At 36.3% G+C, this 24,755-nt stretch overlaps 1 protein-coding gene across 3 annotated transcripts in view; it reads right to left on the bottom strand.

The window, feature by feature from the left end:
• Window positions 1-24,142, bottom strand: part of SH3BGRL (SH3 domain binding glutamate rich protein like) — a 102,853-nt gene extending 78,711 nt beyond the window's left edge. The window contains exon 1 of one of the 3 annotated variants that reach the window (XM_059157932.1): window positions 23,807-24,142. In XM_059157932.1, coding sequence (XP_059013915.1) covers window positions 23,807-23,851 — 45 coding nt within the window. In that variant the 5' untranslated portion in view covers window positions 23,852-24,142. The remainder of the gene's footprint in view (window positions 1-23,806) is intronic. The other 2 variants (XM_059157931.1, XM_059157933.1) reach the window with 2 other exon arrangements.
• Window positions 24,143-24,755: the final 613 nt, after the last annotated feature.

Genomic DNA, 24,755 nt, shown 5'->3' with positions numbered 1-24,755 from the left:
GTTTCCTTGGCTATAGTATCATAGTGAACTCTTATTTCAGATCATTAACAATGTCCATTTCTGAGTTTTTTTTGTCACTTATAATTGTTCTAATTCTCGTGTAAAATGAGTTTTATCTTCAAAGAGATTCATATAAAGGACTTTCAGGACAAATACAGGTATTCAATATATTGAAAATCCTAAAACTGAAATGGGTAAAAATGTCCAGAACTAACTAAAGCTGCATTCAAACTAAACCAGAGTTAGTAACATGGGACTAAATGAACTAAAAGATTATAGTGTTATGTCTCTTATTTTAGACATTGCTTGTTCTCTAATTTTGCTCTTTCAGACTAAGGAAAACTTTACTTAAGTTATCTGTGACTTACAAAAATGTAAAAATATTCATTTGTAACAAATCAAAGCATTCTTTTTCTTTATCTGAACCCTCTGAAACTCAAGGTCTCAGAAAGTATTCTTTCTTCCATGCAGTCATTTGCATAAGTTCAATAAGAATCTGTTCTTGTAACAGGACACTATTGGAAACATTGGTTATTTTACCAAGGCTTTGACTAGAAGGTCATATTTGAGAAAGACATGCATAGACTCACTCACCAGACAGCTTTAAGGAATTGAGATTGACTTAATGAAACCTGGAGCCATAAAGCCCCTTGGAACTGTGGGCCTGATACCTTGCTTACGGAGTTCGCAGTAGCCTCAACAGGTGAGTAAAGAATGTCACTTCCTGTCAGGTACAGGAACCTCAGGATATTTTGGGGACCTCTAACAGGACTCTGCCCAAATCGACAGGTATTGCAGGCATGTCTGATGGCAAGTACTTGTCTTGGCTTCTGGCCTCAGAGGCTACTAAAAGTTCAACCTAGATATTCCTTATAAGAAGTTCCAGCAAAGCAGATTCTAAAAGATTTATATGATCACTCACTGTTCTTGCTGAACTTATGTAAATAATTAGGCCAACTTTGTTAAAACCAGACTTGTTTTTCAAATAAATTAGTCCTGACTTGGCTATCTCTGGAAATGAGGGTTATTTTAGAGTGAAAAATTCTGGGGCACCTGGGTGGCTCAGTGGGTTAAGTCGTTGCCTTCAGCTCAGGTCATGATCTCAGGGTCCTGGGATTGAGTCCTGCATCGGGCTCTCTGCTTAGCGGGGAGCCTGCTTCTCTCTCTCTCTCTCTCTCTCTCTCTCTCTCTGCCTGCCTCTCTGTCTACTTGTGATCTCTCTCTGTCAAATAAATAAATACAATCTTTTAAAAAATTCTGTTTTAATAACACACCTTGGTGAATGTTAAATTCTAGATTTGATTGTCTTGAAATGTTGTTTACCTAAGCTATACAATTTGAGGTAAACTTCAGAAAGGTTGCACAATAGCTTGTTTAGACAATCTTCTTGCTTTTTATTCTGTGGGGATTATAACAAGACCCCATGGCACATGATTAAACAACTGGAAAATGGGATTGATTCCCCAACAATTATATAACTTAACTATAACGTTTACCAATTCTGTGTGGTTGGGATAATAAAATTGTCCAAAAGCCAAAAGCATACCCTACTCCATAGGATTAACTATGGACTTGTGGAGATAATAAATGATGCCAATTTCTTTATGATTGGATTGGATGATGCATGTGGGACTCCCCTTATCTCTTGACAAGTTTTCTCCCACTTGCAAGTGATCCCACTTGCCAGTAATTAGGATATTATTAAGGCTGGACCACTCAAAAAGAGCTTTTTAATGGTCTCATCCCTTAGTCATATTTATCCTAAAAGCCACCTCTATTAAGGTACAATTGCAAACAAAGGCTTTAGCTAAGCATACAACAGTGCTCTTGGTAAAGGGAGCCTCAAATCTAACTGTAGTACAGTCCCTGACTATAATGACTTCACATCAGGTCCAGATTTGTCTTCGAAACCAAAGGCCACCCACCAATGGATGATGGAGGCCAACTTATAAATACCAGGTTTCACTTACAGATATGCCTGAAATAATACTCAACCTATCAGACTTATCTACCCTTATACCTGGACCTGACCATTCAGAGGTTATTGATCTTGCTTACTCTAGTTGACCAGATTTAAGATGCCCCTATTAAAAATAAATGACAGTTGGTTTACTGAAGACAATATTTATAGTTTTCATAAAAAGAATAAGAAAAGCTGGGTATGCCATAGTGCTCACTAGTGCTTTGCAACTGCCAAAACCTAAAAAATAAATATTAATACTGACTCCAAATATGCTTTTCTAGTCCTTTATGTCCATGGAGCAATTTGGAAGAAAGGGGGATTATTATCAAGCTATAACTCCACAATCAAATACAGGCCTAAAATTATTACTTTTCTTAAGGCTGTACACCTACCTAAAGGAGATAGCTATAATTCACTTCAAAGGATGTCAAAGGATATGACCTTAGGATCCAAAGTAATATAAGGTTTACACCAGGCCACTGATTTGGGCAAAAAAGCCATGGAGGTGACAAAAACTTTGTGAAGGAAAACTGTCCCTAGGTTTGGACTCCCTTGGTCCCTACAAAGTAACAATGTTCTGCCTTTATTACACATTAAAAAGACGGCCCTCCAAAACTAAACAGCCCTTGAGATCTTAACTGCAGTTATAGAAACCCAGAATTGGAGGATTGTCTCCTAATGGGACCTGATGGTTATATGGCTCTAATTTATGTTCATGGCTTCCCCAGAGTGGATAGGTCACTGTACTTTGGGTTTTGCCCAGAATCATGGATGCATTATTAAAACCATTACCAACCTGGCCAACCTTCCAAAACTTAAAACAATGGTGAGCTCATTCTGTGTCTCATTGGTGCGACCAACTAACAACCATTTTTGTTTCCCCTTTGGGACTGAAGGGTGTTTTTTGGCACATAAAAGGTCTTAACAAGTATATGGTTAAATACCATAGTGATACTCAAAATAGCATTTCTCTATTAAATAACTGAAACACAAAAGGTGTAAAGCAGTTTTACAAAATAAAATCAACCTTAGCTGTCCTAAGAGCAGCACAGGGCAGCACATGTGCAGTTACCAGAACAAAATTCTGTGTGTACATCCCAGATTATCACAAAAATGTCACCAGATTCTAACATAAGATATGAATACCCAAATTGGGATTCTACAAAATCCTTCTTTTTCTCTCAGTGATTGGTTAAGTTCCTGTTTTAAAGGAGGATTATGGTCAACAATTAAAGATCGTTATTGAACTTCTCATTGTTAGCCTTACTAATCTTAATGTGTTGCCTTGCTCAGTGTATCTCTATTTGGTGTTGAGACTCCATTGCTACAATGACTTCTCATCGACAGATGATCCTTATCACTCACAGAGACACTTCTTTACTGTCAGCGTTGGGTTCAGCTGGCTCTGTCTTTTGTAATTCCCCTACACATTCCTCGACTGACCAATACTGACCCGTAGGTATGGACAGCCTACGCTCCTATTCAGCAGGAAGAAGTTATAGAACATGAGAACTTCTACCCTCAGCAACCTTAAAAATTTAAGGGCCAAGATTGTTCAGGGGAGAATGATGTGGGAAACAGAGGCAGAAGAAAAATTACTAAATTTCCTTACCCACTGACAAGCCCTTAAAACAGGCAGAGTGACATTCCTCTCGGGACTCAACTGCCTTCACCTTAATGCTTTGCTAAGGGCAAAGGGCAATCCTAGCCTGAAGACCCCTACCCTCAACCAGGATCCTGTAAGTTCTACTTTAACAAATTCCTTTGGAAATCTTATCTTTAAACCCTCCAAGATAGTGTTGACAATCACTCCTAAGCATATGGCCTACTGATACACATCTAAAGGGTCTCATGAAAAGGTTTTATTACTGGTAATGAATGACCTTTTTCTCAACAATAGCTAGCCCCTCAAGGTCCTGAAAACCTTGCTTCTAAGATTCCTTAGAGACTTATGCCATTCCCTAACCCCCTCCCATCTTGCAAGCATATAATGCACCACTCCTCAAAACCCCAGAGCAGCAGCTCTTTCTGCCCATGGGTCCTATCCCTGTGCTTTTATTAAACCACCATTTTGCATCAAAGACATCTCAAGAATTTTTTCTTGTCCATAGGCTCTGAACTCTATGTCATTAAACCTTATCTATATTCTAAGACTTCATCAAGTGTATCAACATACTGTTTTCAAGAGCTCTGACCTACAAGTCAAGTAACCTGGAGTTTAGTTCCTGAGCTGTAGCTCTTTATATATATAATCACGAATTTTAAATAGCTTATTTCTAAGGAAGCTTTCTATTCTGCTACACTGTTGTTTCATGAAGTCTTCCACTTCAACAGACAGATAACCCAAGTATAATAAGTGATGTCTAATTATCAATCTTTCTCTTCTAGAAACTCATTGGAAAAATAAGTCCTTGTTTTTCCTGATGAGTGTGACATAAAGAAGTATGCCTTCAAGTGACCACTTAATAAAACAGTTCTTTACTTAGTTTTCAGGGATGAAATTGTTGATATTAGAAGTGCAAACAGATAAAACTCTTCTGCCTACTGTGACTTAATCAGGAACTCCAAGAAACCAATAATTTCATTTGGGGAAAAGTAACTATAGAAGACACCTAGAATACCTTTGATCTGAAGACAAATGAGGAAAACCCAGCTTTCATCCCATCTGACTCAGAGTCAAAGCTGAAATACAGAAATCCACAGGCCTATCTCCATGTGCCAAGATTCACTTAGGGCCACACATTCATTATAGGGATGAGAGAACTCAGGGATATTACATCAAAAATAGTAGTGCCAATAATATTATCACAGCTTAAACTTACAGAGGATTTTAGAGTTTATAAAGTTTACCATCATGTTCTCAAAGCTCTATTTAATGTCTTCTCACTTCTCAGTTTTATCTCAAAATATCTCAAAAAGTTGCTATTATTCCTTCTGAAATATTATTTTTCTTGCGTGTCATGTAATTGATTCTTCCTTCTTTCAAGAGTAAACTTAATTATCACCTCCACAGTGGGATCCTTCCTGACCACACTACCTGAAGTAAGTCTCTTGTTATGCTCTCACATTAAACCCCAAACCCCTCCTTCATGGTACTTATCACAAGTTGTAATTCCATATTTATGTCTTTACTTTTTTAGTATCTGCATTTACCATTAGAATGTAAGCTTAATGAAAGCAAGTGCTATGTCAGTCTTATTTATTGCTGAATCCCCATGGCCTAGCACAGAGCCAAGCAACATAGTAAATGCTCCAAATGTACTTGATGAATGAATAAATAAAAGATACATATTCACTCATTCTTTACAACAACATTATGGAATAGGTAGAGCAAGTACTAGTATACTCATTCTCTAGTTGAGGTCACTAAGGTCTATAGAAACTAAATGACCTAGTAACACAGCTATGAATGATGGAACTGAAATTCAACTTCTGAATTTCTTACTCTAAATCCAATGGACTTTTCATTACACTACATGTTTGGTAAATCCCTAATTACTAGTAATACCATTTCATTTAATCACTGATACCTCCTCTATAGCCTCTGGAAATGAATTCTAGGCACCAGAGATGAATATGCATCACAGCTTCCTTGAAGAAGAGTTACCCAGGAGTGCCTGGGAGGCTCAGTCAGTCAAGTATCTGTCCCAGGATCCTGGGATTGAGCACATCTTCTGGCTGCCTGCTCAGCAGTGAGTCTCCTCCTCCCTCTCCATCTGCATCCCCCTTGTGCTCTCTCTCTCTCAAATAAGTAAATAATATCTTTTTAAAAATAAGAGTTGCCAGATTATCTATGTTCTTTTCAAAAGCAGACCTCCCTTTCAACCAGACATTCAGGATTCCCAAAATTCTATAATAGTGAATCTCAAAACCTGTAAGTCCTATATGTAACTTATAAGCTATAGCTCATGTGTCACACTTAATGTCATTTTGCTGAACAAAAGATTTTAGAGTTATATATCCAAAAAATATAAACAAAGTAAAATGGGTTGACTATATACTATAGTTCAAAATGGACTGTTCTTATAAACATAGTAATAATAACTACCACTAGGAAAGTCAATACGTATTTATGGGCAATCATTGTAAACATATTTTCTAGAGCCCTTGTATCTAAAATTATCTGCTTAATAAAATATATAAAAGAATGAAGCTACATGGTCACAATTTGTTTTGTAATATTTCTGTAAATTAGAGAGTGCAGAAATCCAAGAAATTAGTGAAGTATGTTATCTGTGAGTTAACATTCCAGATGTTAGTTTATTGTACTCATCCCACTCTTGGTTTAGGTTATTTAACAACATACAAGCTTATAAGAGCTGGGAAAAATGACAATTTATTTTTAATTCCATGATTTAAAGAGTATTTGATATTTAAAGGCTATTACTTTTTTTTTTTAATTTTTTATTTTTTATAAACATATATTTTTTATATACATATATTTTTATCCCCAGGTCTGTGAATCACCAGGTTTACACACTTCACAGCACTCACCAAATCACATACCCTCCCCAATGTCCATAATCCCACCCCCTTCTCCCCAACCCCCTCCCCCCGGCAACCCTCAGTTTGTTTTGTGAGATTAAGAGTCACTTATGGTTTGTCTCCCTCCCAATCCCATCTTGCACACCAGTCAGAATGGCTAAAATCAACAAGTCAGGAAATGACAGATGCTGGCGAGGATGCGGAGAAAGGGGAACCCTCCTACACTGTTGGTGGGAATGCAAGCTGGTGCAGCCACTCTGGAAAACAGCATGGAGGTTCCTCAAAATGTTGAAAATAGAACTGCCCTATGACCCAGCAATTGCACTATTGGGTATTTACCCTAAAGATAAAGGCTATTACTTTTAAGAAGCAAATTAATTATTGTGACTTTAAGACTTAACCATGACAGCAAGTTAAAAAAAAAAAAAAAAAGTCCTTTGTAAAGCAAAAGTAAAACTTGGTTCCCTTTATGCTCGAGAGATGTCAACAGTTCCATCTGATAGTCTGTTCAAGAATATTTGTGCAATCTTCACATAGACTCAAGCCCCAAGGGTTTTGCAAGCAATATGGCAGGTTTTCCATTTTCTAAAATAAATCTAGCAGAGTGAGGACATATGGTGGTAAGAAATGTAAGAAATGTACAGAAGAAAATATTTTCCTTGTTTTTAAGTAGAAAAATAAAGTGGAACTCTTAAATGAGAGACTAGTTAATTGCTTTAGCGATATTGTAGTGAAAAGCCCAAAATATTTATTTCAGGTACAACTTTACACAGTTCTTCATAACAGGCTTGATAGAGCTATAACAGGCACTGTTAAACCCAACATTACCTAAAAGGAACAAAAGTAGTCACAGAATTAAACGAATTAGCCAAGAATACATGATTTAACGACAGAGCAGGGAATTATATTGGTTTCCTATTGTCACAATAACATATAATTACAAATTTAGTGGCTTCAATCAATACAGATTTATTCACCTACAACTCTGGAGGTCAGAATTTGAAATTAGCCTAATTGGGCTAAAATTAAGATGGTGGTAAGGCTAGTTTCTTCTGAGGGTTCTAGATGTAATTGATTTCCCTAGCCTCTTATAGTTTCTAGAGGCTACCTGCACTTCTTGGCTTGTATTCCCTTCCTTGTAGCACTCTAACCTATTATTTCCATCATTATATCTCCTATTTCCCCTTCTGTCATCAAATATTCCTTTGCTTCCTTCTTATAAGAATCCTTGTAATTACAATTAGGTCCTACTTAGATAACTTAAGATAATCTCCCCATCTCAAGATCATAAATTTAATCATACCAGCAAAGCCCCTTTTGCCATATGAGGCAATATTATCAGGTTCCAGAGATTAAGACTTGATATCTTTGAGGGCTAGATCTAGCCTACCTCAGGAAGAACACCGAATTCAAATACATTCATGTTTCACCCACTAAACCAAAGATGTCTTGCTCATGGTAATATGGCCTCCATGGGTTGTTTCTGGTTTTCTGTGCGATTCTGGGATTCTGGTGAAATAAATAATCCATTCTCAATCTTCTCTCTCTCTCTCCTTCTCTCTCATTTACACATTGTTAAAACAGAGTATCAATGTAATTTAAAATTAAAAAAATTAACAAACGTAGAGTAATAATAAAAATATAAAGAAATATTTTAGTTGAATATTTTCAACAGAGCAAAACATTTTCACAGTAAAAAAAAAGATTGTTAAATTCTAGCTTTAAGACTGTCAGCAGTAGACTAAGATGCAGAGTAAAAGCTTATATACCAACATTTGAAAGATGGCTGGTAATTATCTAGTGAGTTCAAGTATTACAAATGAAAAAATTTACATAAACCAGATAATTCCTATCCCTCCTTCATCCCATCTAACCCCCAAAATATTTTTACCTCTATAGATAAAAAAAAAAAAACTGGGTATTACATCTGAATTATGAAGCTTAATTTTGACATCAGCTGCCTAATTAAAACCACATATATTCTCTCAGTGACCTCACTGGTGAGCTGTGTGACCTTGATCAAGTCTTTTCATCCTTCTAAAACTCACTTTCATATTTGAAATAAGTTTAAACAAGATATTAAAAGTTATTAACATGAATGACATAAATTGCCAAATAGAATAGATGTCCTTATTATAGTGAAATATAGAGCAATCTAAAAATACTAATTGAAGCCAAAAAATTCTAATCCTCACTCTTCTACCACTTCTTTAAGAATTCTGACTAGTCATTTAATATTATCATATCTTGGGTTTCTGCCATTCACAAATGCTTAGCAACCTTCATATGAATTAAACATTCTATTGTTTGTCATCTTCACGAAGCTTTGAGAAGAACTACTAAGAATTATATTATATCATAAAATCTATCTATGAAAGACCCACAGCAAATATCATCCTCAATGGGAAAAAGCTTGCAGCCTTCCCATTGAGATCAGGAACACGACAAATATGCCCACTCTTACCACTCTTGTTCAACATAGTATTAGAAGTCCTAGCAACAACAATCAGACAACAAAGAGAAATACAAGGTATCCAAATTGGCAATGAAGAAGTCAAACTCTCTCTCTTCACAGATGACATGATTCTTTATATGGAAAATCCAAAAGACTCCACCCCCAAACTACTAGAACTCATACAGCAATTCAGTAATGTGGCAGGATACAAAGTCAATGTATGGAAACCAGTGGCTTTCTTATACACTAACAATGAAAATACAGAAAGGGAAATTAGAGAATCGATTCCATTTACTATAGCACCAAGAACCATAAGATACCTGGGAATAAACCTAACCAAAGAGGTAAAAGAACTGTACTCGAGGAAGTACAGAAGATTCATGAAAGACATTGAAGAAGACACAAAAAGATGGAAGACCATTCCATGCTCTTGGATCGGAAGAATAAACATTGTTGAAATGTCTATACTGCCTAGAGCAATCTATACTTTTAATGCCATTATGATCCTAATTCCACCAGTATTTTTCAAAGAGCTGGAGCAAATAATCCTAAAATTTGTATGGAATCAGAAGAGACTCCGAATTGCTAAGGAAATGTTGAAAAACAAAAATAAAACTGGTGGCACCACGTTACCTAATTTCAAGCTTTACTACAAAGCTGTGATCACCAAGACAGCATGGTACTGGCATAAAAACAGGCACATAGACCAGTGGAACAGAGTAGCCTAGATATGGACCTTCAACTTTATGGTCAAATAATCTTCAACAAAACAGGAAAAAATATACAGTGGAAAAAAGACAGTCTCTTCAATAAATGGTGCTGGGAAAACTGGACAGCTATATGTAGAAGAATGAACTCGAACATTCTCTTACAGCATACACAAAAATAAACTCAAAATGGATAAAAGAGCTCAACGTGAGACAGGAATCCATCAGAATCCTAGAGGAGAATATAGGCAGTAATCTCTTCGATATCAGCCACAGCAACTTCTTTCAAGATATGTCTCCAAAGGCAAAGGAAACAAAAACCAAAATAAACTTTTGGGACTTCATCAAAACCAAAAGCTTCTGCACAGCAAAGGAAACAGTGAAGAAAACAAAGAGGCAACCTACAGAATGGGAGAAGATATTTGCAAATGACAGTATAGACAAAAGGTTGATATCCAGGATCTATAAAGAACTCCTCAAACTCAACACACACAAAACAGACAATCATATCAAAAAATGGGAAGAAGATATGAACAGAGACTTCTCCAATGAAGACATACAAATGGTTATCAGACACATGAAAAAATGTTCATCATCACTAGCCATCAGGGAGATTCAAATTAAAACCACATTGAGATATCACCTTACACTAGTTAGAATGGCCAAAATTAGCAAGACAGGAAATAAGGGGATAGAGGGGATTTGGAGTAAGGGGAACCCTCTTACATTGTTGGTGGGAATGCAAGTTTGTGCAGCCACTTTGGAGAACAGTGTGGAGATTCCTCAAGAAATTAAAAATAGAGCTTCCCTATGACCCTGCAATTGCACTACTGGGTATTTACCCCAAAGATAAACAGATGTAGTGAAAAGAAGGGCCATCTGTACCCCAATGTTTATAGCAGCATATAGCATATAGTTTGGCCACGGTTGCCAAACTGTGGAAAGAACCAAGATGCCCTTCAACGGACGAATGGATAAGGAAGATGTGGTCCATATACACTATGGAGTATTATGCCTCCATCAGAAATGATGAATATTCAACTTTTGTAGCAACATGGATGGGACTGGCAGAGATTATGCTGAGTGAAATAGGTCAAGCAGAGACAGTCAATTATCATATGGTTTCACTTATTTGTGGAGCATAACAAATAGCATGGAGGACAAGGAGAGTTAGAGAGGAGAAGGGACTTGGGGGAAATTGGAAGGCGAGGTGAACCATGAGAGACTATGGACTCTGAAAAACAATCTGAGGGTTTTGAAGGTGTGGGGGGGTGGGAGGTTGGGGGAACCAGGTGGTGGGTATTAGAAAGGGCACGGATTGCATGGAGTACTGGGTGTGGTACAAAAAACAATGAATACTGTTATGCTGAAAATAAATAAGATAAAATAAAATAATATATTATATGCTAATTGTCTTTAATATAAGAAATATGACCCATTTGCTTAGTCATAAAGATCTTAGGTAGATAAAAGCAGGGAAACTTGCTTAAAATCTCTCTTGAGGAAAAAAAAATTGGGGATTGAACTTTAAAATAGACCTGCATTTGGCTCCTTCTGCCAAGCTCTTTCCATAACTCTGTAGATTATATAGTCAGAAAGTTTTATATGGAGTTTAAGTTATATTGACTATCTATAATATGCTGACTCTGTTCACTGTCATATGTCTTTCTCAACAAAACAATCAGGCAGGCAGGCACAATTCTTGTGGTGCCAGATTAGATAGTTCAGGGCTCTGATCATAGTTCCTTACAGACAATTACCAAATGACCAGATCATTGGAAAAATGCTCAATTGTTCCATATAGAAATCTTACCCTACTCCTCCATTACTGACAATATTCTGGAACCTCCTATTTTCAATTCTCTATACTATATCAAGGGAAACTGAGACTATTCAATTTAAACATTGGTTTATTCACTTCTATAACAAATCACCACAAATTTAATGGCTTAAACTAACAGATATTTGTTACCTTAAATTTCTAGAAGTCAGAAGTCCAACATTTCTCAGTGGGCTATATCAAGGTGTTGGGAAGGCTGTGTTCTCTTCTGGAGACTATAGGAGAGAATCCATTTTGTATCTCTTTCCAGCTTCTAGAAGCTGTCTGAATTCCTTGGCTCATGGCCCATTTCTCCATCTTTAATCCATAAATGGCTGTCAACTTGTTCTCATGTCAATCTGACACTGATTGTCCTGTCTCTATCTTTCACTTATAACAAACTCTGTGATGACATCAGTCCCTTCTGGATAATCCAAGATATTCTCCCATCTCAAAATCTTTAATCACATCTGCAAAGTCCTTTTTGCTATGTTAGGTAATATAGTTACAGGTTCCAAAGATTAGGATGTGGCTTTCTTTGGGAGGCCATTACTCTGTCTACCACAGTTGGCCTTAACACTAATAGTTAATCCAATGTGATTGTATGCAGGCATTCATCTATGTTAATTCACCCAATAAATGTAGCCAGTATAGTCAAATGATCATAAAAATAACCCTCTTCAATTTGCCCTAATAGAAAAAAGGAGATTTGAAAATTACTTTTCTACTTAACTATAAAACTTAAGCACAGCTCTTATCTCTGTCACATTTATTCCAAGTGTTATTGCCATCAGATTCTCTCTCAGTCACAGGGACAACCTGAACACATCATTCATCTTAATGTGCTTTTATTAAAATTCATCAAATTTCTCAGAAATATAAGCATATATATCCCAAACTACACTGAATACTTACACCAAGGTTTCAGGATTAAAAACTTTAAAGATAATTAGCGAGACTTAAATTAGAAACTCACAGTCAGGATAGTAAATGACAAAATATATGCATTATATGGAATATTTGAAAGAACTAAGAACAATCAGTCTGCAGACAGATATTCAAAAACTATTTTCAAAAAACTGCAAGAAGTCATGATGTGGGTCTTACCTTAGGTAAAGGGATCTAATATCAAAGAGATGATTTAGTTCCAAATTAAAAAAAATTCAGACCACTGGTAGAAGTTTGAATGAACCATAATTTGACTTAATTTAAAATTACTTTTTAAAAAAATATTTATTTGAGAGAGAGAGAATGAGTGGAGGGCAGGAGCAGATGAAGAAGCAGGCTCTCTGCTGAGCTGGATGCATGATGTGGGGCTCTGTTCCAGGACACTGGGATCATGACCCAAGCCAAAGGCAGAATGCTTAGCCAGTGGAGTCACCCAGGTGCCCCTAAAATTACTTTTAATAACTGGAATTATCTAACAATGAAACAACTATTTTTTTTAATAAAGATTTTTTATTTATTCATTTGAGAGTGAGCAAGAGCCCCGGGGGGGGGGGGGGGCGGTGGTCAGGGAGAGGCAGATTCCCTGCTGAGCAGAGTGCTCTGTGCAGGACTGGATCCGCAGGATCACAACCTGAGCCAAAGGCAGATACTTAGCAGAATGAGCCTCCCAGGCACCGTCCAGGTGCCCCAAAGTGTGAGTGAGAGACAGAGTGTGTGTGTGTTTTGGTTTGTTTTGTTTTTATAGAGGGAGAAATGGGGAGGGTCACAGAGCAAGGAAGAGAGCTAATCTTAAGCAGGTTCCATGCCTAACCCAAAGCCCTACCTGGGGCTTAATCTCAAAACCCTGAGATCATGACCTGAGTTGAAATCAAAAGTTAGATGTTTAACTGACTGAGCCAACCAGGTGCCCATGGAAATAAAATCTTTTAAAGGCATTACATTAAGCCTTACATTAGTCATGGCATATGATTCTCTTCATTATTAATACTGTCATCTATCATAAATGAATGATGCCTAATACTTAGACTTCAGCAAATTACTGATTTCAAAGTGCATAAACTGCTGATTTTGAAATTAATTTAAAGTCAATAAATCACAAGTCTCACGAAATATATATAGCTGGAAATCCTATAGTCCTTGGAAAAGAAGGAAAGAGCCAGAGAGAACACAAAGGGAGAGACAAAAAATAAGATGGCTGAGGTGTTATAAATAAAGGAATTAATGAATACACCTTAGATTTTTGTAAAGCATAATTGTTTACACAAAAGATCACTCCAAAGTGAAGGGATTATTGAGTGGACTAAAAGACATTCTGAGGTAATAAAATAGAGGTCTAGCATGCTTTGTTCAAGAATCCCAAGGTAACTGATAGAAATAGGTAATAAAACCACAAATCCTTAACTTGTCATTGTTGCTACATTTGACTTTAATCAGAACTGTATAATAGTACCAGTGCAAAATCTATAAATATAAGTGAAATGGCAGGAAAAAGGAGTAAAAGTTAAAGTCAATATTAAACTATCACTGTTTTCAGAATAGTGATTCAAGGTGAAGATCATTGTCAGGGCAACTGGAAGACGTAGACAAAATACTTTGGGGTATTTTTTGGAGGTAAGAGAATGCTAATTCCTGCGAGACAGCATACCAACTTGCACAAAAATAGTCCCTAAAGTACTTCCACTTTCAAGCCCCTCATATATATCTTGTTATTTGTAAACCATATAATTTGGTCACTAAAACTGACATCTCTATATGTCCTCCCTTATTCTGGCTCAGGGAAGAGGCTGAGGATTATTCCTGGCTCTTTTCACTCTTGAGTACCTGGGTCTAGAATCTAGCTCAATGGATGACAATAAATATTTTCTGAATGAATGAATGAATATTGGGATAAAAGAAGGGAATGCTCAGCATAGCCTATAGATCCAGAATTGGCAGGGCCTGTCCATGCTAAGATTCAGCACTTGAGTATCTCCACCAAATTTTTATCTAGTATGTGTATGTGTACGTATTAAGTTTGCTCAATGTAGAAGTACTAAACCAGAGCTCTATAAACTCTCTGAAGTTGAATTTAATAATTTAATTTATATGGAGCCTCAAATTTCTAATTTCTTTCCATTTATCTATGTCTTTTTTATTGAGTTGCTTTCACCAGATCCCAAGTCAGCCCAGAAATTTTGGAAGCTAGGTTAAGATTAGGAGGTGGAGGACTAAATGTAGAAGAACAAATTGAAAAAAAAAAAAAAAAAAAGATAAATTGTACTTTCTTTTGACTAAAATAATCCACCTCATAGAAGTTAGAGCATAGAGAACAATATTTTCTGAAGAGTAAAGCTAGTTTTTACTGAAGTTTAGAGTAATGTAAGTTGTCCAGCTATTCTTCATAATTTCTGTAGGAACTTTGACTTTCCTGACTATTCTCTTACAAGGGCAATTTAAATTTACAGCTAAAAATAAAGACATTTTACTACATAGTCAACACAGACTTTATATGGTAACTGAAATTAACAAAGACTTTTATACTTTAAAGACAATACTTTCTGAAGTAATTTGTATCTGTCTTGATAAAATGTTCAGTGGACATTTCAACAAAAATGTTTACTTGTTTTCATTGTTTTATAATTACAAATATTCATTTTTCTCTGTCATAATTTCTAAAATACTAATTCTTGAATATTTCAGCCACTAATAATTGAGTTAGTTTAAAGTTGATTCTACAATGAAATAAAACAACAACAATGTTCTGATAAATATAGGCTGGGAAAACTGACAAATAGGATTTTTTAAGGCAAAATTCCAGTTACTTAGTTTTGTTCCATTTTAATAGCTCTAAGGTAATGTTACTTAATTCTTTTCAACTTTTTTTTCTTTTTATCAAACTACTCAAATCTTAGCCTACCTACTCACCTCTTTTCAATATATAATGCATTTCTTTAGACTTTTTAATCAGGTTTCTGTCCTCAGCATTCCACTGAAACTGCTATTTCCAGGATCACTAATGATTTCCTTACGCTGAATTCAACAGCCTTTCTAAATCAGTACTCTGGTTTCTACTAAAGGATGCCACTCTGATCTCTCTTAATGAATCCTCCTGTTATCTGCTGCACCTGCTTCCTTTTACCCTATCCTAAATGTGAACATCCACTAATATCCTGTCCTTGTTCTTAGCCTTTTTCTCATTTCACTCTACAATTCCTCCTTTCAAATGAGCTCATTCTTTCCTTTGGTTTCAAGTACTTATTTCTGAATGACTCCAATATATATTCTCCAGCACCACCTTCCCCAAGTTCTAGCCACACATTTCCCACTAGCAACTGCAGAACCTCATTTGAATGACATGTCTGAACATGAATTTAAACATGCCATCCATTCATGCATCAACAAATATTTATTTAGAAACTTACCATGAATAAGCATATTCTGGACAGTAAGAAGTTCATGATATGGTAGAGAAAGAAGGTAGGTAAATTGTTATCTCTATTGAATTTTCCATAATTTAGCTAGTGGTGATAATGCTGCTGTAAGCATCGGAGTACAGATATCTCTTTGAATTAGTATTTTTATATTATTTGAGTAAATATCTAGCAGTGCAATTGCTGCATTATAGGGTATTTATATTTTTAACTTCTTGAGGAACCTCCATACTGTATTCCAGAGCTGTTGTACCAGCTTGCATTCCCACCAACAGTATAATGGGGTTCCCCTTTCTCTGCATCCTTGTTAACATTTGCTGTATCCTGACAGGCTCATCATACTGAGAGGAGAAAAGCTAAGACATAAACTGTAGAAACACTGATGAAGCCTCAAAATCTGTTCTTTTATGTACAGAAACCCACCTTGTGTGACTTAAAACAATTATTGCAGTAGAGACAATATTTATAAATTTAAAAATATTTATAAAAAAACTTAATCTTATTTTATACAACAACACTTCAAGCTATTATTACAAAGCTGTAATCATCAAGACATTATGGTATTGGAACAAAAACAGAGAATAGAGATCCTAGAAATGGACCCTCAACTCTATGGTCAACTCAACTAATCTTTAACAAAGCAGGAAAGAATATCCAATGGAAAAAGGACAGTCACTTCAATAAATGGTTTTGGGAAAATTGGACAGCCCATGTAGAAGAATGAAACTGGACCATTTTCTCACACCATATACAAAGATAAACTCAAAATGCACGAAATACCTAAATGTGAGACAGGAATCTATCAAAATCCTTGAGGAGAACACAGGCAGCAACCTCTTCCACCTCAGCCAGAGTAACTTCTCATTAAACACGTCTCCAGAGGCAAGCAAAATGGCATGTTTCCAGAGGCAAGCAAAAAATGACCTACTGGGATTTCATCAAGATAAAAAGCTTCTACACAACAAAGGGAACATTCGACAAAACTAAAAGGTAACCTAAGGAATGGGAGAAGATGTTTGCAAATGGTATATCTGATAAAGGCTGGTATCCAAGATCTATAAAGAACTTAGAAAACTCAACACTGAAAAAACAAATAATCAGTTAAGAAATGGGCAAAAGACATTAATAGACATTTCTCCAAAGAAGACATACAAATGGTCAACAGATAACATGAAAAAAAAATGCTCCTTATCCCTTGCCATCAGTGATATACAGATCAAAACCACAATGAGATACCACCTCACACCAGTCAGAATAGCTAAAATTAAGAAGTTAGGAAACAAGAAATGTTGGTGGGGATGCAGAGAACAGGGAGCCCTCTCACAGTGTTGGTAGGAATGCTAGCTCATAAAGCCACTCTAGAAAACAGTATGGAGTTTTCTCAAGAAGTTAAAAATAGAGCTACCCAGGACCACGCAATGGCACTACTAGGTATTTACCCCCAAAGAATTTGAATTTGAATTTGAATTATGTTGGCCTATAGCAACATGAAAATACTTTTTCAGGGAAGAGAATCAAAATCATAAGTGTTCAATACATGGCACAAATGCTATTTAAAAATCTGCCCTTAGGCAATTTTATTAGCAACAACAAAAAAAGAACTAAAACGTATCTGAAATTGATGCTACTAACCAACCTCCCTACTTTCCACAGTCTCACCTAACTCTCATGTAAAGAGTATGGATGAAGACACATTTGCCTGGTTAGGCATCATTCAGTCTTTTTCTTTCTTTTCAGGCATCATCCAGTCTTAAACAGCAACTATAGGCCCATAGTCACATGACAAGATTTTAATGCACTATTGACATAATTTTTGTTTAATACCTATACACTAAGTGAAAGTTTAAGTAACAGAGTGTTTAGGAGTGGGTTCTGGAGTCAGAACAACTTGTGCTTTTTTTTTCTTCTTCTTCTTTTAAGCAGGCTCCATGCCCCATGTAGAACCCAACATGGAACTTGAACTCACAACCCTGAGATCAAAACCTGAGCTAAGACCAAGAGTTGGATGCTTAACCAACTGAGCCACTCAGGCACCCCCAAAACAACTTGGGTTCTAATCTCAGTTCTGTCATTTGTAACTCTTTGATCTTGAGCAATATACCTAATGTTTCTGGGTCTTAGAAATACTCCAATTTCATTAAATAGATCTAGTAATAGTATTTATATTGATCTTGACCAATATACCTAATGTTTCTGGGTCTTAGAGATACTCTCTCCAATTTTATGGAATAGATCTAATAATAGTACTTATTAGTGTTATTATAAAGATAAAACTAATTAAGATAATGTATGTAAAGCACTGGGCACAGTGTCTGATATATATATGTTGCATAAATAAATGTTAGCTTTTACTATTAATAGAGTCAAATCTTGATTAGTCATGTTAATGAATGAGTAATGAAACAAAAACCTCTGGGGCTCCTGGGTGGCTCAGTCGTTAAGCATCTGCCTTGAGCTCAGGTCATGATCCTTGGGTCCTGCGATCAGGATCCATGTCTTTTGGGCTCCCGGCTCAGCAGGAAGCTTGCTTTTCCCTCTCTCCCTCCCCCTGCTTGTGTTCCCTCTCTCACTGTGTCTCTCTCTATCAAAAAATAAAATCCTTAAAAAAAAATCTAATAACACTGACACTGAATACTTCTAAATATATAATCTTTGAATTTGTCATGATATGTTTTAATTTATATTTAAACTTTACCTAATGTTCTGGCAATCTGCAAAACTTCAAACAACCTAATAAAGCCAAAATGTGAGGGACTGGACTAGCAAATAATCCCTTTGCTTAGAATTCTGCTAAACCAAGTGTAAAATGTCAGCTTCGCCTCTCATATTAATAAAAAAAGTCTTCATAAATGAACAGCCCCTTCTCTCTAATTATACTTTCATTTAATTTTGATCTGGATTGGAGGAAGTCATTAAGGACTAGGTATAAAAGGCTTTCTGGTGGGCTACAAAGCAGAACTGAAAGCAAACAGATGGTCATAGTCACTGACAAATTGTCAATATGTTTAATATTTTCAGTAAGAGATGAAATACCACAGTCAGGCTTAATTATTCAATTAAGTAGCAGAAAATATTCCTATAAAAAGATATATGTTTGATTTTGCAATGTATATTTTAGAGAAGAATTTAGAGATAAACTACAGAGAATTAGAACATTTGACCTGAATGTGTCTGGGGTTTCAATTTATTTTTTTCCCCCAGGCCAATCCAGGGGGAAAATTGACCTTAAGGTACATAGATCAAAATGCCTACTCAGTAGAGAAACTAGTCTTTGAGCTAGAGATGAATTCATTTTATCTTTCTCTTCTACCAGATCATAAACCTAAATTTATACTAAATTCCCAAAATACATTCTTCCCTAAAACCATTTGACTTTTAAGTGCTCAAGAATCATCATTACTGATAATTGTGTTTTCCAAGCATCTTTAAGTTGGGCCAAATTATTCCAAAAACTTTTCCATTATTGCTGTGAAATTTAGGAAGTCAGTCATAGAATATAGGGCACCAAGTTGAAAGCACTAATATTGAGTTCCTGCATTAACCTAGAGAATGCTGTCATTTTCCACTGTTTAGAGCATCCAAAAAGTATGTCCAAACATTCAGTTCCTGATTTTGTTCTTTTAAATAGTTTGTAAATACCTTTAAACAGCATCCAAACAAACCTTGAAAGCTATAACAAAGACCATACATCAAATCAATGTTCATTATAAATGCAGACTCAGAGCAGCAAAATACTCTGTCACCTAAAATACAATTAAGTGAGAATCATATAAATGAAGAACTGTAGTGTTTTATTCCACATCTGTATTATCCAAATCAAAAAAATACTGTGCCTAGTGACTCATGCTTTGGCAATCACAAGCATTTATTTACTTGTTTTTATAGGTTGTGTACTGAAGACTGTCATAAAAAAAAATATGTGTATTTCATTTCTTACATGGATAATAGTTTCCTTTAACAGTCATAAAAGAGATCATTTTTAAAAAATCATTTCATAAATAACCCCCTCAGAAACCATCTATGTATCACAATCTTAACATTTCTACACCAAGCATACCTAGAATACATAGAGATCATAAAACAGAGATTATTATGGGTCCAGGGAAAAGAAGTGTTGGGCTGGCAGGAAGGGCTACCAAAGATGGCGAAAGTTCCCACCACAAGACCTGAGCTCGGACAGGAGAACAAAGGCCCAAGCAGGAATCTGAGACCCCCGCTCCGGGCTCCTGTGGACCAATGGGATCCCGATGAGTGGTGGGATATCCAAATAAGGGAAACTTGCCAAAAGACCCCTGAGCTTTCCCCAAGACCCCTTAAAAGCCCCCTCGTCCCTGCCTTGGGCGCGACTTCCGCCACTCTGCTTTCCAGAGTGGTGGAACCTCGCCCGAGGGTGCCCACCTCCTCCCGGCGCAACTTTCCTGGCTCCCCTTCTCCTGAGCCCTGAAACTTCGCCGGAGAGCGTTTTTAATAAATCTTGCCTTGCACCCACTTTGCCTGGTGTTGTGTTTATCTCGCCGGAAAAACCTTACAAGAAGTATGAGAAAAAATCCTCCCAAAACAGTTAAAATTCTCCAAGCAATCATCCCTCCAGCAATTCTCATCAATACCCAATGCTGATTTTTGTTAAAAGTTTTTGAAGTTTGGGGCGCCTGGGTGGCTCAGTGGTTTGGGCTGCTGCCTTTGGCTCGGGTCATGATCTCAGGGTCCTGGGATCGAGCCCCGCATCGGGCTCCCTGCTCCGCAGGAAGCCTGCTTCCCTCTCTCTCTCTCTCTCTCTCTCTGCCTGCCACTCTGCCTACTTGTGATCTCTGTCTGTCAAATAAATAAATAAAATCTTTAAAAAAAAAAGTTTTTGAAGTTTATTAAGATACACAAGGTCTGTGTTTTCTATTCCTTTTCCATTAAATATAAATGTATAATGCATTACAATCTTGACAAAAAAGGTATACACTTCTGTGTTATAGTTGGTCAAGACATGCACAAACAGTTCTGAACAGGCAGAAATCACCTCCTATAGTCAGACAACTTTGGAATTACATTCCTGCTAAATGATTTCCATAAAAAGAAACTGTATTAAGGTCTGAATTTCTTCTACCTTGACCTATAAAAAATAGTTCCAAATAGGAATGTCTTCTTTATCTCCATGTTCTTGAATGAAAAGTCATTTACCTCACTTACTGACATTCAACTTTAGACATGCTATCCCTCTTCCACATCAGCTCCTCATTTTTCTAATCCCTATATGTGTATATGCTCAGGTAATTCTTCCATATACAGGGGAAAGTCATTTCTGTACCTCTCCTCTCATGTTCACATTTATCTTCTCATGCCTCCTCTACATGCCTCACTGGGACAATGTATTTCTTGGTGGTTAAATACATGTTACTGTATTTAAACAGCTTGTGTTGGATTCAAGTTCTGTGGCTTTCTAGTTATGTGACCTTGAGAAAGTTGTTTAAACTTTCTGAACCTGTATTTCCTTATCTTAAAAATAGAGATAATCATAAACTTAATTCACAGGACTAGAAATTGTAAAGAAAAGGTGAAATAGTACCTGATACACTTAATTGTTCCTATTATTATCACTTTCTTTTTTTATTATTATGTTACATTAGTCACCATACAGTATGTCATTAGTTTTTGATGCAAGAAAACCATTGCAAAACCAACCTACTTGCTTTCATTTCTAAACTTTTGAGAAGCAAGTGCTGTGTTGGGGCAGAGTTGAGTAAACACTTGAAAACTGTTTTTTTGTTTTGTTTTGTTTTGTTTTGTTTTAATCAGTCTATGAAGGAAAAGGAGTCTTGAAATAAGAACAGAACAAGTTAATGTTGTTTTGGACTTAGCATAGATTCTCCTCTAGCTGATAAAACATCTAATATTGGTTATTTTTATAACAACCACTAGAAGGAATCAGAAAACAGTGAGAAATTACAAATTCAAAACCAAAAGCTTTCTTTTAAATGCTCTTCAGAGACCTACACTTAGTAACTTATAGGACTGTCTCATTTTGACCAATTATTGTGTTTCCATTAAGATTTTTGCCCCAAAATTTCTAAATCGTGTGTTAAAAACTATATGGTAGCAATTTTAATGAAACCTTAGTATTTGTGTTATAAATGAAGAATATAACTATTATAAGTATTATAAGTATATAAGTATATAACTATTTGTGTTATAAATGAAGTATACTCACTTTATACTGTTTTAGCACTATTTAAAAGTACCCATGCTTTTAAAAAAAATAATTTATTTTGGCCTTATGCATAATTTTGATAACAGGCTCATAAAACTATAATTAGTGAAACAACATACAAACCTCTACTGATAAGAAAAAAATCAAACAAAACACAAGTAGCATAAATATTTCCTATTTGTATAGTCTTCAGCAATCCAGTCTAACAATGTGCATAATAAGAGACAGCAGTCATTTTTTAAGGCCCTTAGAAACTTAAGTCTTAACAAAGAAAGAGGTACAATTATTCTTTAATAGAAATTATGAAAGGAGTTTATTTTTTAATCTGCTTTTGGGGGAGGGGCAGAAGAGCAAGAAAGCAAAGAGTAAATGGCAATATTGGAACTGCATATCACCCAAAATGAAACTAACTTCCTGATCTGTTCAGTCTAATAAGGAATTTAAGTAAGGTTATTAAGCTGGTCTTTAAAATTTTACAATTACTGTATTGGATTTGAGACTCAGAGTAACTCAAATATTACTTCAAAATATCAAAATTAATATATGTGGTTAATAATAAAGCAAGAAGCTCATGAAGTGAAGTTCAAAGACAATATGAAAATTTTATGTTTTCAACCTGAACTTGCTAAAAAAATGTCAAGTTTTTTGTCAGAAAACTGTCTAAACACATCCACACATAGTGTCTAGAGAAGACAAATTTCAAAGTTCAAGGTTCTTGTGATTTCACATAACCTTCAGTTTTATCCCAAACCCACCTAGGGGTACATAAGCAAAACAACCAGCAACAGTAAAAACATGGAATAGCTGCTGCTCTAAAGCTCAGAAGAGGAGGCAATTATTACATCCTATATCCAGAACTCTTCTATCTACTCTTGCTACTGTTAGCTTTGTTCGAGTTGTGAAAAACAGGCACTTTGATTTATCATGGATATACAGTCAGGTTACATCCCAGTTTATCCTATTGCTTCCCACAGCCGCTGAAGAACTGTTACTCTAAATTAAAAGCACATGAATCCAGGGAGGAACTGTCCCAGCATTTGAAGAAACAGCAACTGGAGTCTACCACTACACAAGCCACTTACTTGTTAGTTCCCTTTTTAGTTCTCAATATATTTGAAGCAGTTAGAACCTGTTAGAAGACAAATCTTTGGGGGAAAAAAAAGAAGTCAAAATAAGGGACACTATGGAAAGAAAAAACAGGTCCCTTGTTACATTGCTTTTTAAAAACCCCACAATTTTGCACCATTGTTCTCAACTTCACCTCCCGAACTCTGCCTAGTTCTAACACTCTTTTTAGTCTGAGTTTAAACACCCTCTCCTACACACTGGCAAAATGACTCTTTGATTAAAGCGGCCTCACTTCAAAAATAATCGCAATGCCTCAGTAGGCCTCCACTCAATGTCATCAGCCGGCGCATGTTTTACATCCTTACAGAAGGGCACGCCAGCCCTTCGTCTCAGTACCTAAAACACAAATGTCAAATTTCCCACTCCTGAAACTCACCAGTCTGTGATTTTATTTGACTTCTTCCACTAACCTTAAAGACCCTATATACCACCTTTCCCCATCTACCAAAATTCAGTAGCTTTTCTTTTCCCTCAAAGAAGAAATGTGATCTTAACATCATAAGGCAAACAAAGCTAAACTCCACGGAAAAATGAAATTGAAGCAACAAAGGAAAGAAAGAGAAGGGCAGGACGCGGAAGACGCTTGTGTCCTCTGAAGGAACAGCTGCCCTGATGAACTTCTGCAATTTAACGGTTCTGGGGCAATAGGAGATAGGTGTGTAGGAAAACAAAGGCGGTTTCCCCACCCTCCTTACCGCCGTAGAACCAGAGGAAGATGCAATATACACACGGATCACCATCCTGGGAACAAAGGCCGCTGTTCTTTGGGTCGTGCAAACGGCTAGAGAGCAGCTGCCGCAAAGGCTGGAATCGAGGTAGAGGTGGAAGAAAGGTGGGAAGAGAAGGGTGGGGGAAGGTGGAAGGGGAACTCGCCGGAGTCCCGCCTCCTCCTTTGACTGCTTTCAGTGAGCTCAGAACACTGCAGTCCCAGCCCCAAAGCCTGGAAAACACAGGCTCCTTTGCATCCTTCCTTCCTTCCTTTCTTCCTTCCTTCCTGCCTTCCTTTCTTCCTTTCTTTCTTTCTTTCTTTTTTTTTTTTTTTTTTTTTAATAGGGAATCTCGAATAGCACCGCGAGATCTGTTGAAACAGATCTGTTGACTGTTCTATCCCCAAGAAGTGGTAGAGGAGAAAGAAAAAACAAAAGGGAGCATTGAATTAAATTACATTAGAATGAAAGACATTTTACCACAGAAAGTCAAAGTTCTGCGCATAACTTCCTGCTTAGAAATGTATGCAAATAAGAAGACAAATCTTCCTTGAAAGAAGACTGTTGAATCCAGAGCCCATGCCTTCAAAGCCTTGCGCATTTTAAGACTTCTATTATGTAATGATCATTTTGAAGTTAGCTGGTAGCAGAAATCCGGCACTGAAGAAGTGAGCAATGGCACAAAAGATTTAAGAAAAGTTTCAAGTTTCCCTAAGACCAGAAATGGCAGGATTGGCTTCTTTTATGAGTTTTACTTTTTGTTAAGATAGTGAATCCTGTCTCTGAAAATTTTCAGGAGGCCTGACTGGCAAACTCAATAATGGAGGAATAAATTGCAAACAATAAAAAATTGAAAATACGGCATAAGAAAGTGAATGATTTTTGTTTTGTTTTATTTTTTAATTGACTGAAGAAAGGGAGTTGAGTTATATGTTGC

The sequence above is a fragment of the Mustela lutreola genome, chromosome X, assembly GCF_030435805.1.
Source record: "Mustela lutreola isolate mMusLut2 chromosome X, mMusLut2.pri, whole genome shotgun sequence".
Classification (NCBI taxonomy): Eukaryota; Metazoa; Chordata; class Mammalia; order Carnivora; family Mustelidae; genus Mustela; species Mustela lutreola.
The sequence above is the reverse complement of the archived record's forward strand: the minus strand, read 5'-3'. Positions and strand labels throughout refer to the sequence as shown.